Source organism: Cupressus sempervirens, chromosome 8 (assembly GCF_028749045.1).
Source record: "Cupressus sempervirens isolate cs-2001-9-10 chromosome 8, ASM2874904v1, whole genome shotgun sequence".
NCBI lineage: Eukaryota > Viridiplantae > Streptophyta > Pinopsida > Cupressales > Cupressaceae > Cupressus > Cupressus sempervirens.
The window spans coordinates 527,575,482-527,600,456 of record NC_143125.1 but is presented as its reverse complement, the minus strand read 5'-3'; the positions used below and the strand labels follow the sequence as shown (position 1 = coordinate 527,600,456).

The 24,975-nt window shown below is 33.3% G+C and overlaps 1 protein-coding gene and 1 pseudogene across 1 annotated transcript; both read right to left on the bottom strand.

The window, feature by feature from the left end:
- Positions 1-906: 906 nt before the first annotated feature.
- LOC149543515 (wax ester synthase/diacylglycerol acyltransferase 11-like) lies at positions 907-5,686 on the bottom strand. The gene is made up of 7 exons (XM_089796297.1): positions 5,455-5,686; positions 4,303-4,905; positions 4,144-4,213; positions 3,865-3,938; positions 1,967-2,176; positions 1,684-1,821; positions 907-1,309 (listed from the first exon to the last, which is right to left on the bottom strand). The coding sequence occupies exons 1-7, from the start codon at positions 5,656-5,658 to the stop codon at positions 1,178-1,180; spliced, it is 1,431 nt and encodes a 476-aa protein (XP_089652423.1). The 5' UTR covers positions 5,659-5,686; the 3' UTR covers positions 907-1,177.
- An 8,925-nt stretch (positions 5,687-14,611) lies between these two features.
- LOC149543514 (wax ester synthase/diacylglycerol acyltransferase 11-like) lies at positions 14,612-24,607 on the bottom strand (annotated as a pseudogene).
- Between the last annotated feature and the right edge of the window lie 368 nt (positions 24,608-24,975).

Sequence of the window (24,975 nt, the reverse complement as noted above, 5' to 3'; positions counted from 1 at the left end):
TCAAAATTTAACATTTCTCTAAATATTAATAAAACACTTATTATAAGAACAACTGATATGATACAAATACAAATTTTATCATTATCTATTCAACAAACAAATATGAATGCATTTATCATCTTTCAAAATCTAGCATTTCTCACAAGATCACAACATACTATTTAGACAATAAAATGATATAAATGGCTCACAGTATGCATCAGTAAATAAAACACTCAATAAATGGTTGAGCAAAATCCTAACACAGTTTGTCTTGATGATAATTAATAAAGTGTGATCCAATGGCGTTCATAGAGTTGTATACAATTAAATAGAAAACCAAACATAATAGCTACGATAAAAAACAATCAAAGCAAATGTTAGCACATTTTTTTGCATCTTGATAATAATCTGTTAATGTGACATGGATAGAAAAAAGTTGGTTATCCAATTAATTCAAAAAACCATACCTAGTAACAAAGATATACCATCTAGGTCTTGTGTGGTTATGGAATGGTTTACCCATTTGACATTATTGACTTGATGGCTATTTATTTTGTTTAAACTCAAATTTTTAGTTCATATAAAATCTATTTAATTCTAATATAAAATACAAATATTATGCATTAAGAATATATAGTGAATTTTTAATTTTCTCTTCTCTTATTGTATATATTCACCTCTTTTGCACTTCTCATTCCAAAGCTTGAGATAACATATCACACAACTAATTTGTCATCATTTCAGTAGTATTTAAAATCCAACATTTCTCTAAAGATCATACGAGCACTTATTATAAGAACAATTGAAATGATATGAATACAAAATTTATTATTATCTATTCAACAAACAGATATGAATAAATTCAATATCATTAAATAACATTCAAATTCTAGCATTTCCCCATATCACAACACACTATATAAGATAAAATGATATTTGACTCACATTATGAATCAATAAATGATACAATCAATAAATAATCAAACCAAACCCTAAAATGTTTTGTCTTCATGATAATTAATGAAGTGTGATCCATTGAGGCTCACAAGTTGTACCCAAGTAAATAGAAAACCAAATCTAATAACTGTGATATAAAACAGCCACAGCAAAAATAAACTTAATAATCATTCCAATTTATGGAAATGTAATGTCTCTAATTTTAAGTCAGTGCAATTGCCCACAAATTTTTCTTATATCACGCATCCCTCATCTCCAAAAATGCTTCCTCAAAGCATTTAGATAGCTTGTTTGCATCCACGTAACCCTGGGTCGTGATCACTTGCATTCTTATGTTGTTTGCATACCTCATACATGTAACAAGAATAGTCTGGGCAGACAAAAGACACCATTGTATTAATTTCTCTGTAAATAAATTGAATAAATTTTAGTAATAAATAATATTAATTTTTTATAATCTATAAAGATTATTAACAGATTTGTGGGTGTTGGTATTTTTTATTAACATTTAGACTCCAACTCTTCAATCTATCATCAGATTTATCAATATTTTGAATAATCTATTAGTAGAGTTCCATCTAAAAAGATTGATTGAAACAACTGTAAAACGATCTATTCAGAAACCTATTAATAATTTTAATGATATCTACAAGACTAAGACTAGGAGAGCAAAATAGCAGGGAAAATAATTCGAAAATTAAAAATAAAGTCCAGTATAGCTTAATCGTATAACAATTACTTCACCTGAGGAACGCCTGACACTGAAAAATACCAACTTCTAACTCCGTATCCCGCCAACTTTAACTTCTCTGCAGGTCCATTCATATTCGTCACAGCAAATGTAGTATTGGCCAGAGTATTGTACAGAGCTTTACCTGTAACCTGCCAAAATAAAATCATGGAATACATAGTAGTTTTGTATTTATGAGGTGTCTACTAGAACTAGAAGGGATGATACTAAATTTAAAAATGTTGAATAGTAGAAGTTGACTTAATTTTTTCAAGTGACTGGTAGTAGAACAACTACCTTAGGGCCTCTGAATCGTGTAATGAAGCTTATCACTTTGTTTGTTACAGCGACTGCCAAAGACATTTTCTTCTTATCTATCATTCTCTTTGCTCTGAGAACATACTCCAAAGGCTTCTCAATACTTTCCATGGGCACTGCCAGCTGCAAAAAAGCCCAATGGTTGCCCCATGGAACTTTTGTTCTGGATTTTGTCATTTCCTCCAGATTCTACACCATTGTTTTATATAAGGTAGAAATATCAGAACTCAATTGTCATTCCGCATTTACTAACAGCTACAGTTAAAGCCACAACCTTAAACTAAAAAAACAATAATTGGACAGACATCAATAAATTTAGGATTCAAAACATAGAATAACAGAGAGCATTTTAAAGAAGAGTATTTGATCTGCTGCCAATCCAATTAAAGAAGACTATGACATGTTTTTCGTCTGAGAGGAATAAGTGTTAACTTTTGAGGCAAGCTTTTTGGTTACAATAAAAATATTTTTAGTCTATGTTACAAGAAACGAGAAACTAAGTTTTTAAAAGTTGGGTTAAAGAATGTGTGTGTCTTCATAAAGTAACAAAAATAATTGATTTCTGTTGAATTAATTCTTAGCTTTATCTTAAATTGTATTCATAAATCAGTGGTTTTTAAATTTCAAATATATTAATGCATAATTGCATAAAAAACTAATAGTTAAGTGGTACTAAAGTTCTCTAGATTTACAAAATCTTGAAAAATATTTGATTAATTATAGTGCATATCTAAATATCAACAAAACTAAAACTATTACTTCATTAACAAAATTACTAAAACTGATACTTCATTAACAAAACTAAAACTGGTAGGCATGATACATTCCCGCCAAACCTTTTAAAATACATTAATATTTTTCACCCTTTAAAACATATTAATAATATTTTCATCCATGCAATTCTTTCCATTTCCCGGCATCCGTCGAATAGTAGGGGTGGGTGGGAGCCCTTCCCTTAGCCTTAGAAATATAGGGATAGGGGTTGTGGGACAAGAAATATTGATAAAAATTGTTTGTGTCTATTTATTTTCTTCTTCATTCATTATATCTTGATGATTGATCATATCTATTTTCCTCATAGAATACATTTACAATCTATAAGATTTCCACAATCCATCTAAATTTGATATAGAGTTTCTCCATTTGACTGTGTAGAAGTTTTTACATCAAGGCTAAGTGTAGTAGTTTTTACATCACCGCTATTTATTTGATATATAGTATTTGGAGTTGATTGTGTAGTATTTTTTACATAATGGATTTTACACAATCAAATCCAGAAACTATATATCAAATTTAGATGGATTGTGGAAATCTTATAGCTTTGATTCATTTCTCATATCTGACAATCAACAATTATATCTAAATTCAAATTAAAAACAAATTCAATCAATCTATTTAGAACAACTGAGTCGAAAGAAGTTGCTTTTTAACTCCTTTAAATACCGTCACCCTTAAACATCACACACCAAGGAAAAATTAAATTTGGAAAAAATAAATCAACTATTTAACACTTTTATCCAAAAATCATAGCTTAACATATGAATAAGGACATTAAATCTCTTTAATTAAAAAAACTGTCTTCAAGAACTATAACAAAGACATTCTTTTAAGTAAACATTAAATCTCTTTCATTAAAAAACCTGTCTTCAAGAACTATCCGACAAAGATATTCTTTAAATCTCTTTCACTGAAAAAACTGTCTTCAAGAACTATCGGACAAAGACATTCTTTTAAGTAAACTCTTTCCAAGGGAAGCAATATTGCAGGGAGAGAACAAAGTATAGTAAACTATGAAAAGTATAGCTGATACGAAAAGCTCCTTAAACCTCACTGTAATGGCAATCGTGAGAAATGAAAAAGAAAAATGTGTTAAAAACCTTTAAGCCAGGCTGTGATCGTGAGTTCATCAGAGCAAGAGCTGTTACTCTCAATTTCTCTATTTGCTTTGAGTCTGCATTCATTGAAGCAACACATTTTGAATAAGATCAAATGAAAGTCAAAAAAAAATAAAATAAATAAATACGAGGAAAGTTATTGAGTGGTCACTCTTAAACATCACACATTTACTAAGAAAAAAATTAACTTTGAAAAAATAAGTCAAAATTAGTCTTAATATGTGATATTTAAATCGACCATTATTGAGTTAGGAGCTAGACCAGAAAGAACCATCTCGCAGTACCGTCGAAAACCACAGAATACCACACCCATTATCACATCATTAACGCTCTGTTCACAAAATAAAAATCACTACCAAATAAGTGTAACTAAAAACATAGTATAAGTAGAGACAAGGCTAGTAAGATGCAATAACTTACCCCTCCAACATAATTCTTTACTTGGGCAACATCTTGTAGCGAAAAGGTGGCGGACGCCATAACTTTGGGCAACATCTCTACACCAGGAGGACCTCTGATAGAAATATTGCTATCCTCCATCCAAGTCAAACGTAGAAAACTAGCAATAAGGTCTTGTAAAGTGCAAAACATCACAACCATAACTGTGAAAAAAAGACTCCATATCCTGAAAAGAAACTGAAAACCAATGTATGGACTTTCATGAATTTGTGTAGGAAGATTTTTCTGTTGGGATGAATCAAGAGGAAAGCTTGGTGGAATGGTGGGATTATCAGCCTTGGTAGAGCAGGCAATTGCTAGAGACATAAGAGAAACACCATCTCCAAGCATATGATGTAAATTTATAATGAGTGTAGATTCTGCCGTTGTGGTTTTGTAATTAAGGAAGTGGAACTCCCAAAGAGGTCGAGAGAGGGGAAGCTTTCTTGAATGCATATCAGAAACATAGTCCTCCACAAACTTATCATAAAACATGTGACCAGCAGGAATATGTGGAACAAATACATGGTCCTCAATATTCACCTTTGTTGGCTTCCACTGCAGCTTCCCTTTCTCATTCTTAGTCTGCAATCAAACATTATTTAAAAATAAGTATACCCAATCAAATATAGAATCAACTAAATGATACACTAATGAGATTCTTCTCATTCTTAGTTGAGAACAATTAGAAGAGCTAAGGCTAGATTCGGCCATCGGAACATCAAAATTTGCTTTGGGTGATTTTTTTTAAGGTAAGTGAAGAGCTTAAAGCTAATTTTTCAGCTTTTCCACATTTAGGGAGCTCTCTGTACAACTCGTAGAGTGCGAGGGGGTCTAAAAGTGTCATTACCTCCTAATAGCTGCTTGCCAAAAACAAATAGTACTTTTTGCACAAATAAACCCATCAGCAACCAAGAAAGCTTTAAAAATATCAACTAGTACACGTGTAATTGTGATCGACTATTAGTACTGTATATGCTATCATTTTTTTGAGTTTTTTATAAGCGATAATTACAGGATCTATAATACGTGGACGACCACTGAATCATTTCCCTAAATGATACACAAATAGATGTTAAAATACAATAAACTAATCTATGATGGGTATATGTGAGAATGGGAGAAGAAATGTACCACAATAGAGGAGAAGCGTGGACCTTGAGGGAGAAGGATTTCTTGGATGGCTTTCTTTGCATGGGAGATGTCGATTGCTTGGTCGAACTCAAACACGACATGAACGCAGAGGCCAAATGAAGGAGTGTTGAAGATCTCTCCTGTTGGACTCACTGCATGCTCATCCTCATTTCCATTTTTCATTCTGTTGAGCTCAACAGCCATTGAATGGACTGCAGTGATTGAACGAAGCAGCTGTACACTTTTACAGTCGTAAATTTATAAGGTTCTGAATTTGGCAGTACCGTGCTCTATGGAATCCTATTCACTGAAGTAGGTGATTTTTTAAAGTTCTCCTTGTCGAGAATAAGTGCATATAGTTGTTGGATCCGTCTACCTTATCTTTATACACCCATGCTATTAAATGGTACAATGAGTTTTCACCCAAACATACTAAGATTAAGGTTTCTTGTTTTATTTAATGAATTGTAGATCAGTATACAATTGTATAATTCTCAATATTTTATAATCAATGGAAAGAAACTTCACTGTTGCATTTTGGGTAGTTGAGATATTCGAGTGGTAGTTGAAATATTAAAGAATTTTCATTTACTAGTGTTTGTCCAAGACGATATTTTTGAATGCAATTAAATTTTTACAGTCGACAATTATTATGACAATAAAAAAATTGACCAATATTTATGTATACTTAAACGATTTAGAAAATTATTTTTTTATTTTTGTTATAGATTTACTTATTCTTTTTTCTCTTTTCTATCTTTATCAATTTATTTATCATATTGAAGATTGAAATGAGATGTTTGTTTTTTATCTTTTAAAGGAATATAAATTAAGAGTTGTTTGGTAGATTGATTTTTTTTTTTAACTATAAAACCTAATTTTGCTAAAAATTATCTATGTGTAATGTATGGTTGATATGTATTATATAATTATATTCATGATATTCAACCACTTTATAAAAAGATGTTATCCAAAATCATAAATGTTCAATGGTCAATAAAGGGATAAAAGTACACACGTGTGTCACCCTTTTACAAAAGAAAAGACTAACATCAAAAAAAGTGTTAAATCTCAACAATGTAAAAGTCACATTTTTGTTTCAAATTCTAAGTAGGTGTAATGTGAAATGTGTATTGTTGCCCCACTTTTCACCCTCTAATTAATTTGTAAAGTGGAACAAGTGCTTTAGCGAAGTCCTAGGTATAGTCTAAGTCTAAGTCCCCTTAAGTGAAGGCAGTCTTCATCAGATTTTTCATCTCCCTCTTCCCCACATTTTGTAGCTGGATGGTTGTTCCTATGTGTCGAGGGATGTTATGAGTATTCTAGTACCTAATCTAATGGAGATTCACGAAACATGCAAAGATCATTCACAAGAGTTATATCTACTTGCGGTCCATTGTTTTCTCCATGAAAAGAGAAGCTTGTGGAAATCTGGACTTTGCCTTTGCCTCGACAAGTTTTCAACCCATGAAGGCGATTTCTCACAAAGAGCACCAAATGATGCATATGAGCCCCAATTAGAAGATGATGAGGTACCTTATGATAAATTCTTGTTTCCTTTATGATTATCTACCTCAAGAAGTATTAAAGATTCACCATAGCTCTCAAAATCATCCTAGGCGAAAAAATCAAAATTGAATTCTCCTCGACGGGTTTTCAACCCATGAAGTCTATTTTCAGTAAAAGGCAATTCTAAAGGAAAGGAAAGGAAAGGTGGGTCCCTAATGAAGCTCAACACTCCTTATGGACATCTCCAAACCCAAAGGCAAGAATAAGTCAAAAAGAAAAGTTAAAAGGAAAGCCTAAGTGGAGAAATGAAAATTGTCTTCTCCTCGGCGGATTTTCAACCCATGAGGACAATTTTTCACATTATAAAGAAAATCTAGTGTGTAAGTGAATGGGACCAACAAATTGTACGTGAAACATCTTGAGATGATAATGGAAACAATCTAACCATTGCAAGAAAGATCTATTAAGTAGAATCCAATTTGGTGGATATTTCCTTACAGAGTACTCTATTCATAACTTCCTGAAACTTAATGGGAAACGAGAAAGTAAGTATGAGAGGATAGAAAGTTACCGTTGGACCAATGGAATAGTGAAAAGAAACCGAGATATTCATTAAAACCTTGCATTTACTATTTCAACGGATCTCTCATTCAATTCATTCGTGTGGTGTGAATTCTGGAGATCATTGAATGAATTGAAGTTCCTATATAGATGGAAACATGAACCATTAAAAAAACTACTGCTTTTTCTTGAACTATTATTCTGTTAAAATTGTACAAGTTTTTCAAAAGCCAGTATTTGTGCATTTGCTATTCCTTTTGCTTCCTACATTCAAAATTCATCTCTAAACATAATGGCAACTAGATTTGCAAGTTTTGATGGGCTGAATGGAATCAAGTCTACATTGCAAAATTTCACAGACACCTCTCTCTGTTTCTATGATATGCAAGACTTTTAGAAGAGAGTGAGATCGGAGCCAATTCATCCCATTATTGAAAAGCTCTGAGGATGCGGGTTAGGTGAGGCAGCTGGCTTCCCAGTGGCGGTCCAAGCTCTGAAATTGATCTACAAATGCATAAATCATTACAACCTGGACACCAAAAAGATTGTATTGCCAAATGACATAGTCTTGATCTCCATTGATAGACAAATTGTGGTAAATTGCCTCAGAGTTCTTGAATGGGAGGAGTTTTTAGATTTAATAGTCGAAGGAATCGTTTTTGAATTCTCTGCCAAGAAGATGACTTGGAGAAAGGAGATCATGCAATCATGGTTTCAAAAGCCATGAGGCACCAGGAGCAAGGCCCCTAAGACTCTATTTGGTACTAATCTCAAGCCTAAGATCGTCGACATATTGGTCCTTTTCCATAGGTTGAAAGGTGAGGTAGAAGCTTTGAATTTTGTTGAATAATATTTCTTCCTAGAGCAAGTTATTTGTTTTGATACCCAATACATTGATGGGCCTATAAGGTAAGCGAGAATTTGTCCAATGCCCTTCGTACTGCAAAGTTCTACAACACATTCTATATGCCCTCCTTTCTCATTTACATGTTAGCTTCTCTACAGTTGTGGCCAGGCCTCCCAAGGGTAGAAAATTTCCCTAATGATGTAAAGTCTTATGAGTTCTACCTGTGTTTGCAATTGGAAAATAGTTATGTAGAATATATAAGAGTTAATGATGCATTTACAATGAGAATTTGTAAGGAGCTCCAAGGATGCCTAGAGAGGAGATTTTGTCTAGAAGCAATGGCAGCTATTAGTCAGTTTAGAAGCTATTTCATCCAATTATCATATTTTTCATATTTGTGTCTTGCAGCTTTTGACGGGTTCCCCTTGAAGCTACTGAGGTATCCAAGCAATATGATTGTGCTGATCGAGATCATAAGGCAAGCAATCCAAGTGAACGTGCTGAGTGGAAGTTTCAAAAAGAAGGGATACGAGTTCCTTATGAAGGTGGGAGCTTTCAGTTGCAAGTCCTGTTCTGATGCAAAGAACATGCTGAAGGTGTTTGAGATGAAATATAAATTGGAGATGTATGAGGTCTTAAGACCTATGTTTGACCCAAATGGGTATGCAAGGGAAGTGTTGTAGATTGGGAGCGTGATCAAACACATCACCATGGTTGATGGCTACTGGGCAGATTGCAAAGATGAATTTGAGACTCGAGATCGTGCTTTTGCCAGATTCATAGTGGATAAAGTGAAATTGTATCAAATTAATATTGATGTTGAAGGGGTAGAAGATGACAGGAAAAATATGTACAGTTTTACATATCTAACAAAGTTAAGAGGCACTCCTACCAGCTCTGAGCCTTATGAAGATGTTGGAGAAGAGTTAGACATCATAATGGCCAGAATCATCAAAAGGACTAGGAAGTGGGTCGAATGGACCACAACAAGAAGAAGTCGAAGTAAGAGCACATCAGCTCAAGCTTCTCCATAAGCTACAACCTTGGTCATAACTCAAGGAACACCTCAACCATCAGAGGAGGTGATCAAGCTCTAGACAAAAACATTCCTATGGATAAGACTTGCCAAGATGGCTCCCTCCCAGTGATTGGTGCCCAACCAAAAGCAGAGAAGAAGGTGGATGAACCAAAATATAGTGTTGTTACTCTAGTTTCCTCACCTCATAGTAGTTTAGTTCCATCTACAAGCATTGCACTTTTCCTACCCAGTAGCCCTAATGTGCAGGTAGTGGACTTAGGAGATGGAGGAAGTAGTGATAGTAAGTCCACTGAGTCAGACGAAGCAACCAAAAAGAATATAGAAGAAAAGAAAGGCCAAGACTCTTTGAAGCTTGTCTCAAAAACACTGAAGAATCCCTTCTCTTTGATGGCAAGAGCAGCTACTCTTATCAAGAAAAAATTTTCAACATAGATTCTCTTAGGATGGCTTCCAAGATGATAGGCACTAATTCTTGGTTGGAGGATACTCTGGAGAAGAAGAGAAAAAGAAAGGATGAAGGGGCTCCCAACAAGAATACCTTATCTCTTGTGGTTTTCTCTGGATTTGCATTGAGTAACGTCAAGAAGCAGAAAGCCTTGTCTATCCTCGGGCAAGACCCTGAAACAAGGTATTTAACAATGAAGATATCCAAACCTACTAAAGAAGGAAGGATTGAGGATATGACTACGGATGATTTAACATGAAACCAAGGTTGGCTTGTGGAAGTCAAAAAACAAGGTAATTGAAGGACAACTAGAGAACCTCAAATTGTCAAAGGTTAGGATGAAGGTGGAGATACAAGAATTTAACGGGTATATTAGACAATGGGTCACTCTGTTGGTGGGCTTAAATCCTTCATGTATTATTTTGTAATCTATTCAATCCCGTTATAACCCTACTTACATGCTGTCTATATATTCTCTATTGTTAAGACTATTTCTTAACTTTTTTTTTTTTCCACCTTATACATACACCTCTATTAAGATAAATTCTATCTACATCAAACTTTTTTACTTAAAACAAAATATAATGCTAAAATACATAAATTTCAAAATATAATACTAAAATACATAAATTTCAACCATTGTCTATGCAACAACTAGAATATTTGATGCATTGTACTGATTAATTTTATTAAAAAATATTGTAATCCTTGTTTTTTCAAATTTAAAATACCTACTTTATATTTTTTATTTAATTACAACATTCTAGATGCTGCGTAGAAATAAAGTTCAAATCCAATGAACAAAGGTTAGAGTGTCCTTCCCTTTGTGGAAAAGAAAGCACCCCACGACATATTGAGAACGAAGTTTATTAAATGCACGTTTTATACTAGTTTGTATCCAATTACTAACGAAATAGAATTATTTCAGAAAAATGATGTTTCAATAACTTTTACTATTACTATTTTTTATGATATTGTTTTAACATATAAACACCATTTTGTAGAGCTCAAAGTCAAGAATGATCTCATATAGAGTTTATAGTGTTTTAATTAGATATAGTTTATTGTAATTAAAAAATTCTATAAGCACATATTTTAACACTTGGAAAGATGTTGATTTTGAGAAAGAAAAAAATATTAAATCATATCAAAAAAAATAAAAATTATATGATGTTCTATAGGAGTGATTCCTCTTCCAGAATCTATAATTTTTCTTCTGGTTAGAATAGATTTGTTTTGAAAAATGTGGTGGGAGATGAAAACTATCGATTTTAGGTGAGATGAAATTTGAATCATAATAAAAGAGAAAATATATGTCTAAAATCAATTTTTATTTTTGATTGTTCTAGCTATATATGCTATCCATAACATAGTCTGAGTTCAAATGGAAATAAGTTTATTTCCGTATAGTTTTGTGCTAGGAACTAAACCCCTAATTTTTAGTATTTTTTAGCAACTAAAAAATCATCTATAAAAATTAGGAAAATATATCAATTCTTATTCCAAATAATTATTAAAATTATAATCCTAAACTTCATCCATTTCTACACATTTTATTAGTTTACTTCATTTTCAAATTCTAAATAATAATACCAGATTTATGTCATTGAAGGTGAAAAATTATACTTTTGTTAGTCTTTTCTTTTACAAAGGGTGACACATATTTGAGCTTTTGCCCTATTACATGTCCTTGCAAATCTTGAGCACTATCATTTTTAACCCAATTAGGGAAAGAGCAAAGCGAGTTCAAAATCTAGTAGGGTTAATATGAAATATCATCCAAATCACCCAATTTCTTATTTTAAGGATTTTAATTCCACTATTTGGAATAAATCTACTCCTCCTCCATCTGGTTGGCTTAAAAATTACACACTAATGACTAATCGCTAAGTTAAAGGTGTTAAATAGTCAAAGCTGACTTTTTTCCCAAACTTAATTTGATCCGTAGTGTATCATGTTTAAAGATGCTCACTCCATCCAGGCAATCCCTGATGAAGGGGTAACTATTGAAAAAGATAAAGAGATTAATTTTGATTTTCCCTTAGATTTGGTGAAGGGTACCCCAAGTGAGAAAGGTTCCTCTATTTAGAAGATCTCCCATATCATTGCTAATGTTAATATTTTTTCATAGAGTCGAGAGGCCATATTAGATTGGTTTATTTTGTAGATTAATATCTTGAAGAGTACATCCCTTTTTATTAGAAGTTGGACATTATCCTCGCTAGTAATCTTAATTTAGAAAAGGGGATTAATGATTTAAAGAAATACCATGAGGAGAAATTTACTAAATTAGAAGAAATTGTTTTTGGGTATTCAAAACACACTAAAAAGGTTTGCGTATGGAGTAAATCAAATTCGCAAGACACTAGTGAATGAAGAAAAATATCATGGCTTTGAATGAAGAAAAATATTATGACTTTGGATAAGGAGTGGAATATGAACATCACATCTGTGGCTGACTCTTACGTGTCAGAATATGCTCTGAGATTAAGTAGGAAAGGGTGCTATCCCTTTGGAAAATATTGTTAGGAAGGTCAAGGATATCGATGCTGAAATCATTAGGAAAAATAAAGAATTAGTTAAGACTCTACATAGTTTGTTTAGAGGTTTTTGTTCCCCTGTGTTTTGTTTTTGTTTTTGTGAAATTTAATTGGGTGACTATTTATTTAAATGTTTAAATGCAAGTTTTTGGTTTCTATAAAATCTATTTTCCTCTTATATAAAATACAAATATTATGTATTAAGGATAAATAGTAAATTCTTAAGTTTCTTTTTTCTTTTTGTATATACTAAATTTTTTTTTCTCTTTTCATTCTAAAACTTGAGATGACATATCATACACATAAGTAAGACATAAGATTGAAACTTGGACAAAAGCATAACTCATATAAATATATACTTTCACTATAACATAAATAAAAATCTATAAAAGAAATATGAATATAACTTTCATAATCTATTTAATGAATAAATAAAAATATCAATTTATCATTATTTTAGTAATATTCAAAATTTAGCATTTCTCTAAATATTATTAAAAAACTTATTATAAGAACAATTGATATGATACAGATACAAATTTTATCATTATCTATTCAACAAACAAATATGAATGCATTTGTCATCATTCAAAATCTAGCATTTCTCACAAGATCAGAACATACTATTTAGACAATGAAATGATATACATGGCTCGCAGTATGCATCAATAAATAAAACAATCAATAAATGATCAAGCAAAATTTTAACACTATTTGTGTTGATGATAATTAATAAAATGTGATCCATTGGCACTCATAGAGTTGTTCACAATTAAATAGAAAACCAAACATAATAGCTAAAATATAAAACATCAAAGCAAATTTTAGCACATTTTTTGGCATCTTGATAATAATCTGGATAATGTGATCCATGGATAGAAAGAAGTTGGTTATCTAGTTAATTCAAAAAACCATACCTAGTAACAAAGATATACCATCTAGGTCTTGTGTGGTTATGGAATGGTTTACCCATTTGACATTATTGACTTGATGGCTATTTATTTTGTTTAAACTCAAATTTTTGGTTCATATAAAATCTATTTAATTCTAATATAAAATACAAATATTATGCATTAAGGATATATAGTGAATTTTTAAGTTTCTCTTCTCCTATTGTATATATTCACCTCTTTTGTACTTCTCATTCCAAAGCTTGAGATAACATATCACACAACTAATTTGTCATCATTTCAGTAGTATTTAAAATCCAACATTTCTCTAAAGATCATACAAACACTTATTATAAGAGCAATTAAAATGATATGAATACAAAATTTATTATTATCTATTCAACAAGCAAATATGAATAAATTTAATATCATTTAAATAACATTCAAACTCTAGCATTTCCCAATATCACAACACACTATATAAGCGATAAAATGATATTTGACTCATATTATGCATCAATAAGTGATACAATCAATAAATAATCAAACTAGACCCTAAAATGTTTTGTCTTCATGATAATTAATAGATTATTAAGGCTCACAAGTTGTACCTAAGTAAATAGAAAACCAAACCTGATAACTATGATATAAAACAGTCATATCAAAAATAAACTTAGTAATTATTCCAAATTATGGAAATGCAATGTCTCTAATTTTAAGTCAATGCAATTGCCCACAAATTTTTCTTATATCACACATCCCTCATCTCCAAAAATGCTTCCTCAAAGCATTTAGATAGCTTGTTTGCATCCACGTAACCCTGGGTCATGATCACTTGCATTCTCATGTTGTTTGCAAACCTCATACATGTAACAAGAATAGTCTGGGTAGACAAAAGACACCATTGTATTAATTTTTTTGTGAATAAATTGAATAAATTTTAGTAATAAATAATATTAATTTTTTAATAATAGAGTTCCATCTAAAAAGATTGATTGGTCAAAGGGCCCTTGGTGTGCTGGTGAAGTTGAATGGCTCACAAAGAGCCCACTAGAGATCAAGTCTTGCTGAGTGCAAGGTCCAAAGACATCAAAAAGCGATGAGGTCGGGATCGTGCCCCGGGTGAATTTGGCAGCGTGGATGCTCCTCAGTCCTTGGCTCTTAGCCGAAGAGGTTTCAGGCACGTGTGGCCCCATATCGGATAGTAGTTGTGTATTTATGAGGTGTCTAGTAAAACTACTAGTAGTAGTATTAGAAGGGATACACCAAATTTAAAAGTGTTGAATAGTCAAAGTTGACTTAATTTTTTCGATCTTAGTTTTCTTCTTAGTGTGTGATGTTTAAGAATGATGATAGTAGAACAACTACCTTGAGACCTTTAGATCATGTAATGTAGCTTATCACTTTGTTTGTTATAGCGACTGCCAAAGACATTTTCCTCTTATCTATCATTCTCTTTCCTCTGAGAACATACTCCAAAGATGGGCACTACTAGCTGCAAATAAGCCGCACGGTTGCCCCATGGAACTTTTGTTAAGGGTTTTGTCATTTCCTCCAGATTCTACACCATTGTTTTATATGAGTTAGAAATATCAGAACTAAATTGTCATTCGGCAAAAACTAACAGCTACAATTAAAGCCACAACCTTAAATTTAAAAAAAATAAAATTGGACAGACATCAATAAATTTAGGATGCAAAACATAGAATAACATAGAGCATTTTAAAGAAGAGTATTTTATGTGCTACCAATCCACGGAAGTGGCACTCAGTATGACATGTTTTTCGTCTGAGAAGAATAAGTGTTACAATAAAAATATTTTTCGTCTATGTTACAAGAAACGAGAAACAGAAACATAACTGCAATGATGACATGACTAGAAATGAAATTTTAAAAAGTTGCAGGAAAGAAACACGTGTGTGTATATATATATATATATATATATATATATATATATATATATATATATATATATATATATATATATATTTATTTTGATAAAGTAACAAAATTAATTTATTTTTCTTGAACTACTTTTTAGCTTTATCTTAAATTGCATTCATAAATCAATAGTTCTTTAATTTCAAATATATTAATGCATTATTGCATAAAAAACTAATAATTAAGTGGTACTAAAGTTCTCTAGATTTACAAAATCTTGAAAACTATTTTTAAAAATATTTGATTAATTATAGTGCATATTCAAATATCAACAAAACTAAAATTATTACTTTATTATATCTTGATGATTGATCATAACTATTTTCTTCATAGGATACATTTACAATCTATAAGATTTCCACAATCCATCTAAATTTGATATATAGTTTCTCCATTTGATTGTGTAGAAGTTTTTACATCAAGGCAAGTGTAGTAGTTTTTACATCAACGCTATTTATTTGATATGTAATATTTGGATTTGATTGTGTAGTACTTCTTACATCATGGATTTTACACAATCAAATCTAGAAGCTATATATCAAATTTAGATGGATTGTGGAAATCTTATAGCTTTGATTCATTTCTCATATCTGTCAATCAACAATTATATCTAAATTCAAATTAAAAACAAATTCAATCAATTTATTTAGAACAACTGACTCAAAAGTTACTTTTTAACTTCTTTAAATACTGTCACCCTAAAAAATCACACACTAAGGAAAAATTAAGTTTGGAAAAAATAAATCAACTATTTAACACTTTTACCCAAAATGTTAAATCTAAAAGATAAATTGAGAATACACAAAATAGAATAAGAGACAGGATTTATCGTGGTTCACCACAATTGTGGCTACGTCCACATCAAGAGCAAAACAAATATATATTCAGTCATTGTAGCTTACTACTTACATACATAGGGCTTTGCCCTTATATTTATGCAACAGTCTTCAATAGAAGACGAAGAGACAAATAAGAGGAATATGAAATGAACAATCATGACAGTTGGACTTCACATCCAACAATCTCCCACTTGAAGTTCAACTCATGCTACAACCTCGTATCTGAATATCCTCCCACTTAAACTCTGTTTTCCCTTACCAAATCCCATGGTAAGAAATTGTCAAAAGACAATCTTCATAGCTGGAATAGCAACCACAGCTTATCACTAAACACATCCAACTATCCATACAACATTAGTAGATTTATAACCACATAACCAGCCCATACAATAACTCACCAAATATACCATCTTCCAACAAAACACACCAAAAAACCATTGATATGCAAAAAACTAGAAGACCATTATAGAGAAATTTAAATTGCATGAGCAATGTCAACTATAAGTTGACTCAATTTACCAATCAACACATAGAAGGCATGGCGTTAACTTGAGATGATCTGCGAATCGCAACCAACCTGCTACAAAATGACATCTTCCAAGTCCTCATGAAAAGACCACGTATTTTTGTTAAAAAGAAATGAAGTACAACAACAATAGATGACCGCAAAAAACTCTTGGAAGGAATACTAACACAAATCATAACTCATCCTTCTACCAACACCATCAAGTGCCTAGCTGTGTCAAGTATGATCTCCTTTACCTACCCATATGAGAGCATTGACAACACCCAAACACCATGAATGAAAGCTCCTATAAACAAGAATATCAAACTCCAAACATTCCAAAAATTATGAATAATATCAACCATCTCCTAAATGCACAAGGAGATAAATCTGCCGAATAGACCAAGTGTGGGGAGTGAGAATGTTCCTCTAGGATACACCAAGTCTCAATGACTCTTCTCTGAGAACAATCACCACTAGGTCTATAATGAACTTGCGCCCATCCACAAGTGTAGGCTGTTCAGACTTCATGTTGAAACCTCAAAAGAGAAACTGTTTCAACAAATGTTCTCTAAGCCAAGAGAACTGTAGCCTCACCCAAGCCTCTTAGTTTTCAAGAGCACCTCCATGGTCAATCCGCCAAAGTACCCGATACCAAGAGCACTAACCTAGATCAATTGTCAAAACTCCCACTGCACGTCTGCATAACTACAGACTAGAACATGACAACTTGATCTCCACAAATTAGAACCTCATGCTCTAAAGAGCATAACCTGCCATGAGAACTTGTATCATGTCAACACTCTAATCTAGAATGAAGAGCTCACCATGAAAATGCATCTCCAATCACATGGAGGAAAACATCTCATGAGAACAATTTTTATTTTTTATTTTTAAAAACTCCCACTGCACGATGATAGTGAACTTTTCGTGGTATCAAAAAATAATAAAAATGATACCAAATATCACACTGAAGCTGCAATTTCTCCATAATCTGGACAAGCATAATAAAAACTGACATCTCCCAAGAAAATTTTGAGAAGACTCCCTTAACTGTCTCCTTATACAAGGCTAAAAAGATTTACTGGTTGAAAAAACATTTTTTATTTTACCTTGTCTTCTCAGTGGTTCTAGTAGAATTCTTCAACAAGGTGACCTTCTAGTCTAAATGCCCATGCTGGCTCTACTAAGCCCACCATCATCCACACTCCTAGCCCTAACCCTAGCAACACCATGTGCCCCCCGGTCGCAAGCCCCAGCGCCTGCTTCTCTTTCTCCAAAGAAACGTCTCTACCATTGCGAATCGCATGAGGTACTGAGTGAAACTTGGTAAATGCCGACAAGTGTGTGTCTATTTGTATTGAGGAAACACGACTCTCACTTTTCCTTGCAGGGGTTTCAAAGCTCCACTTGCTGCTTCTTATCGTGGGCCTCAATAGACCATTGTTCTTTCTTCTTTCAACAGACTTCTTTGGCTTTTGCTCTGCTCTCCAAAATCTTACACGCTCTAATACCAATTGTTAAATCTAAAAGATAAATTGAGAATACACAAAATAGAATAAGAGACAGGATTTATCGTGGTTCACCACAATTGTGGCTACGTCCACACCGAGAGCAAAGCAAATATATATTCAGTCATTACAGCTTACAACTTACATACACAGGGCTTTGCCCTTATATTTATGCTACAGTCTTCAACAGAAGACGAAAAGACAAATAAGAGGAATATGAAATGAATAGTCATGACAGTTGGACTTCACATCCAACACAAAAATCATAGCTTAGCATATGAATACAGGCTTTAAATCTCTTTAATTAAAAAAACTGTCTTCAAAAACTACTGTCTTCAAGGACTATGACAAAGACATTCTTTTAAGTAAACATTAAATCTCTTTCATTAAAAAAGACTGTCTTCAAGAACTATCCGACAAAGACATTCTTTTACGTAAACATTAAATCTCTTTCATTGAAAAAACTGTCACAAAGACATTCTTTTAAGTAAACCCTTTCCAAGGGAAGCAATATTGCAAGGAGAGAACAAAGTATAGTAAACTATGAAAAGTATAGGTGATACGATAAGCTCCTTAAACCTCACTGTAATGCCAATCGTGAGAAATGAAAAAGAACAATGTGTACAAAGCCTTTAAGCCAGGCTGTGATCGTGAGTTCATCAGAGCAAGAGCTGTTACTCTCAATTCCTCTGTTTGCTTTGAGTCTGCATTCATTGAAGCAACACATTTTGAATGAGATCAAATGAAAGTCGAAAAAAGAAAAAAAATATGAAAAACAAAATGAGGAGAGTTATTGAGTGGTCACTCTTAAACATCACACATTTATTAAGGAAGAAATTAACTTTAGAAAAATAAGTAAAAATTAGTGTTAATATATGATATTTAAATCGACCATTATTGAGTTAGGAGCTAGACCAGAAAGAACCATCTCGCAGTACAGTCGAAAGCCACAGAATACCATACCCATTATCACATCATTAACGCTCTGTTCACAAAATAAAAATCACTACCAAATAAGTGTAACTAAAAACATAGTATAAGTAGAGACAAGGCTAGTAAGATGCAATAACTTACCACTCCAAAATAATTCTTTATTTTCGCAACATCTTGTAGCGAAAAAGTGGCGGACGCCATAATTTTGGGCAACATCTCTACACCAGGAGGACCTCTGATAGGAAAATTGCTATCCTCCATCCAAGTCAAACGTAGAAAACTAGCAATAAGGTCTTGTAAATTGCAAAACATCACAACCATAACTGTGAAAAAAAGACTCCATATCCTGAAAAGAAACTGAAAACCAGTGTATGGACTTTCATGAATTTGTGTAGGAAGATTTTTCTGTTGGGATGAATCAAGAGGAAAGCTTGGTGGAATGGTGGGATTATCAGCCTTGGTAGAGCAGGTTATTGCTAGAGACATAAGAGAAACACCATCTCCAAGCATATGATGTAAATTTATAACGAGTGTAGATTCTTCCGTTGTGGTTTTGTAGTTAAGGAAGTGGAACTCCCAAAGAGGGCGAGAGAGGGGAAGCTTTCTTGAATGGATATCAGAAACATAGTCCTCCACAAACTTGTCATAAAACATGTGACCAGCAGGAAAATGTGGAACAAATACATGGTTCTCAATATTCACCTCTGTTGGCTTCCATTGAAGCTTCCCTTTGGTGCAGGAGCACCTCAAATATTCAAGCAACAGTTGAAGATTAGAAAGACCACGAAAATCCTTAAAACAAATCAGAAGTAAGGAATGTATAAACAAGGTCATCAAATCAATTGGGCAGTCTTGGAACCTATCATGATGCTAAAATAATATTAGGTCTTCAAGATAGGTTTAGGTATAGGAAAGAGTTTAATATTTAATAAAACAATTGTATGATTTTTCAAGTTCAAACATTAAATAAAAAAGGTAACGGCTGGTTTAGAGGGAAGTTTAGTTTGTAATAATTTTAAAATACTCAACTCAACGATGATAGTTGGCTGGAGTCAGTTATTATAGGGTGTCTTATAAATTGGACAGAGTCTCTGATGTAAAAGGGAGGGAAAAATATGTATAGACTGGTGAACAACAATATTAAAACTTAGATATTCTGCAACTCAAACTCCATATTGAGGTTTGCAAACCGATTGGTTGGCTCTACAAGTGCATTAATAAGGTTTCCTTCACATTCCAAGTACTTTGTTGATAAGTTTCATGTTATTATAGGTTTGTTATTACACTTGTTGCAGAACCAGTAGATTTCTTTTTAATTATTTATTTGCTACAGTAGGTTTTTAAAGGAAATGAAGATCTTTCCATGAGGATGAAGGCCTGATACTCATGGAAAGAGTTATTCTAACATGTATGATATATTACTAACCAAGCACATGCAGAATTAAACAAGATAGGTATTCTACCCAAACAAGCGGTTTATTTGCTGATTGGAGACATTAAACAATGTACATGTGAAGGTGAATCCATTGTTAGCTGGGATTGGAAATGTGTGTAATCAAGTGATTGACAAAAGCCTAGTTCAAGAGTAAGAAGTGCTAGGAGGAGTCTGCCATATGGTTCCTTTTTAAATTGTATCGTTTATTATTTGACTATCATTATTGTGATTGCTCCTCATCATATTGGTATCAGAGAAAGGGAAAGGTCTTGTGGAAACGTAATTGGTCTTGTGAAGTTGGTTCTTGAATCCCTTAGTGAGCCCTTATAGTTGAATTATCCTAAGAGGAGTAACCCTATAGTAGATTCTTGTAAAAAGTTGATCAAGTAACCATGTCTGAAGGAGAAGAAGAGATTCCTACAAGGTTGACAAATATGGAGTTGGCAAAGATAGTGAAAGAACAAGTGGCAGATAACAAAAATTTAAGGGCATCATTAGAACAAAGGGACAAAGAGAATGCTGAAAAAGATAGATTGATAAAGTCCATGATGGAGAGGCTATCAGCACTAGAGAAGAAAGATAAGAGCATTAGATTGGATGAAGAAATTAGAGATGAAGAATAGGAAGAAGAACCCAAAGAAGAAGAAAAGGACCCTGAGGAAGTAAGAATGGCTAAGTTTGCAAAAGCCATAAGAAATGAAGATAAAAGGGTAAGGACAGACTTACCTGTGTATGGAGGAAAGATGGATGATGAAGAATTAATAGATTGTTTCGATGCAATGGAAAATTGCTTTGAGTGTGAAGGGATAGAAGAGAAGGAAAAAGTGAAGATAGCAAAGTCCAGGTTGAAGGGACATGCTTTGTTGTTGTGGGATTGCATCCAGGCAGACAGATGGAAGAATGGTAGACCCAAGATCACATCTTGGTATACTATGGTGGACAAAATGAAGGCAAAATTTTTGCGGAAGGATTATAGAGTACAGTTGTATAAGAAAATGAGAGATTTCAGGCAAAAAGAGATGGATGTACAGAAGTACACTAAGGAATTTCACAAGCTTGATATTAGGGTGGATCATGATGAAGAGATGGAAGAAAAGATTGCAAGGTATATGGGGGGACTAAAGTTCAATATCCAGGATGGACTTAGTCTTGCTACCCTGAGGTCAGTTGATGAATGTTATCAGTTAGCCTTGAGGGCTGAAGAGAAGATAAGAAGGAGACAAGAAAAGTAGAGCAACAATAGAGGTGGATCTTCCATGAGAGGAAGAGGGGGAAGAGGTACTACTGATTTTCAGAGCAGCAATGATAAGGATAAGGACAAAAAAATTTTAGAATTAAGAGGGGGTTATAGAGGTGGAAGAAGTGGAGGAAGAGGAAGTGCAGTGTTCACGGAAAGATGCTTCACTTGTAATGAAGTAGGCCATCAGTCCTTTCGGTGTCCTAAATGGTAGGAAGACAAAGGGAGAGAGAGAAGAGTAAACTTGGTTGATGAAGAGCCAAGAAAGGATGAGCATAATGAACCCATTGAACTTCTTCCAGAAGAAGGAGAGTGCTTACTAATGGGAAGAAGAAATCAAATACCAAAAGATCCAAGTATATTAAGATCAAATTGTCTCATTCAAGGCAAGGTATGCAAGGTTATAATTGATTCAGGGGCAAGTAATAATATGTTATCTTATGAAGTTGTTAAGAAATTGAATTTGAAAACTTTTGCACATGCTACTCCTTATTGTGCTACTTGGGTCAATGAGAATTAGAATTTGTTGGTTAAAGATCAAGTGATGGTTGAGTTTTCAGTTGGGAGTTATAGAGACAAGGTACTATGTGATGTCATGCACATGACTTGTGGGCATCTCATTTTGGGAAGATCCTGGCAATGTTCAAGGAGAGTCATGCATAATTGCTATGAAAATACATATTTAGTTCAACAAGGAAAGGTGAAGTATAAGTTGTATCCATTGGTGAGGTGTCATAAGGAAACTATACTGATGTGTTTTGGTAGAGATATTTCAGTGCAGGATCAGGGTACTCCACATTATGATGCTGGTTGGAAGCAATGCCAGGCTAAGAGGCAGGACAATCTAGGGGTGGTAGGGCTAGTTGAACAACCTTTTATTTTGGTTGGAGCAATGAAGTGTCCTCTAAGAGGGAAGATAGATGAAGATGATATGGTGAGAGAGCAGAGACAAATAAAGACTTTCCAGTAGTCTAATGTGTAGCAGCAATACTATCAAGCAAGAGGACAGTCTAATCCAAATATTTATGTATCTAAATCTTGGTGTGTGACAGCAAGAACTAGGATGAAGGAGCAGATCACTTTCGGGAATAATTTCACCCCTTAACAGCAGCAGATGGGAGCAAGGAACAATGGATCACAGGTCAACTCTTGGGGCAAGAGTTCTTTTTATGGTGGGGAGTATGGTGCAGGAGCACCTCAAATATTCAAGCAACAGTTGAAGATTAGAAAGACCGCGGAAATCCTTAAAACAAATCAGAAGGAAGGAATGTATAAACAAGGTCATCAAATCAATTGGGCAGTCTTGGAACCTATCATGATGCTAAAATAATATTAGGTCTTCAAGATAGGTTTAGGTAGAGGAAAGAGTTTAATGTTTAATAAAACAATTTTATGATTTTTCAAGTTCAAACATTAAATAAAAAAGGTAACGGCTGGTTTAGAGGGAAGTTTAGTTTGTAATAATTTTAAAATACCCAACTCAACGATGATAGTTGGTTGGAGTCAATTATTATAGGGTGTCTTATAAATTGGACAGAGTCTCTGATGTAAAGGGGAGGGAAAAATATTGAAAGACTGGTATGTACAGATTGGTGAATAGCAATATTAAAACTTAGATATTCTCCAACTCAAATTCCATATTGAGGTTTGCAAACTGATTGGTTGGCTCTACAAGTGCATTAATAAGGTTTCCATCATCATTCCAAGTACTTTGTTGATAAGTTTCATTTTATTATAGGTTTTCTGTTACGCTTGTTGTAGAACCAGTAGATTTCTTTTTAATTATTTATTTGCTGCAGTAGGTTTTTAAAGGAAATGAAGATCTTTCCAAGAGGATGAAGGCCTGATACTCATGGAAAGAGTTATTCTAACATGTATGATATATTACTAACCAAGCACGTGCAGAATTAAACAAGATAGGGATTCTACCCAAACAAGGGGTTTATTTGTTGATTGGAGACATTAAACAATGTACATGTGAAGGTGAATCCATTGTTATTTGGGATTGGAAATGTGTGTAATCAAGTGATTGAGAAAAGCCTAGTTCAAGAGTCAAAAGTGCTAGGAGGAGTCTGCCATATGGTTCCTTTTTAAATTGTATCATTTATTATTTGACTATCATTATTGTGATTGCTCCTCATCACCCTCTCTCATTCTTAGTCTGCAATCAAACAATATTTAAAAATGAGTATACCCAATCAAATGTAGAATCAACTAAATGATACACTAATGGGATTCTTCTCATTCTTAGTTGAGGACAACTAGAGGAGCTAAGGCTAGCTTCGGCCATTGGTACATCAAAATTTGCTTTGGGTGATTTTTTGTAGGTAAGTGAAGAGCTTAAAGCTAATTTTTCAGCTTTTTCGCATTTAGGGAGCTCTCTGTAGAACTCGTAGAGTGCGAGGGAGTCTAAAAGTGTCATTACTCCCCAATAGCTGCTCACCAAAAACAAATAGTACTTTTTGCTCAAATGAACCCATCAGCAACCAAGAAAGCTTAGAAATTATCGACTAGTACATGTGTGATTGTGATTGGCTGTTAGTAATGTGTGCGCTATCATTTTTTTGGGTATTTTATAAGTGATAATTATAGGATCTAAAATGATAGACATAACAGTCATTGGAACATGGACGACTAGTGATACACAAATAGATGTGAGAATACAATAAACTAATTTATGATGTGTATATGTGAGAATGGGAGAAGAAATGTACCACAATAGAGGAGAAGCGCGGGCCTTGAAGGAGAAGGATTTCTTGGATGGCTTTCTTTGCATGGGAGATGTCGACTAGTTGGTCGAACTCAAAAACGACATGAATGCAGAGGCCAAAAGGAGTGTTGAAAATCTCTCCTGTTGGACTCACTGCATGCTCGCGCTCATCCTCATTTCCATTTTTCATTCTCCTGAGCTCAACGGCCATTGAATGGAATGCAGTGATTGAACGAAGCAGTTGTACACTACAGTCGTAAATTTATAAGGTTCTGAATTTGGCAGTACCGTGCTCTATGGAATCCTATTCGCTAAAGTAGGTGATATTTAAAATTCTCCTCGTCAGAGAATCAGTGCCTACAGTAGTTGCATCCTTCTACCTTATCTTTATACACCCATGTTATTAAATGGTACAATAATTTTTCACCGAAACATACTAAGATTATGGTTTCTTGTTTTATTTAATGAATTGTAAATCATTATACAATTGTATAATTCTCAATTTTTTTATTTAATCAATATTTATTTTGGCATTCTTACACTCTTTCATCCTGATGATAAATCATGGAGTATGATCTG

Coding starts and splice junctions, on each gene's coding strand:
- LOC149543515 (XM_089796297.1), bottom strand. CDS start 5,658: ATGGCTGTTGAGCTCAACAGAATGAAAAATGGAAATGAGGATGAGCAT. Junction 2,177..3,864: donor GATCACAGCCTGGCTTAAAG/GTTTTTAACACA, acceptor ACAATGGTGTAG/AATCTGGAGGAAATGACAAA. Junction 1,822..1,966: donor CACGATTCAGAGGCCCTAAG/GTAGTTGTTCTA, acceptor TTATTTTGGCAG/GTTACAGGTAAAGCTCTGTA.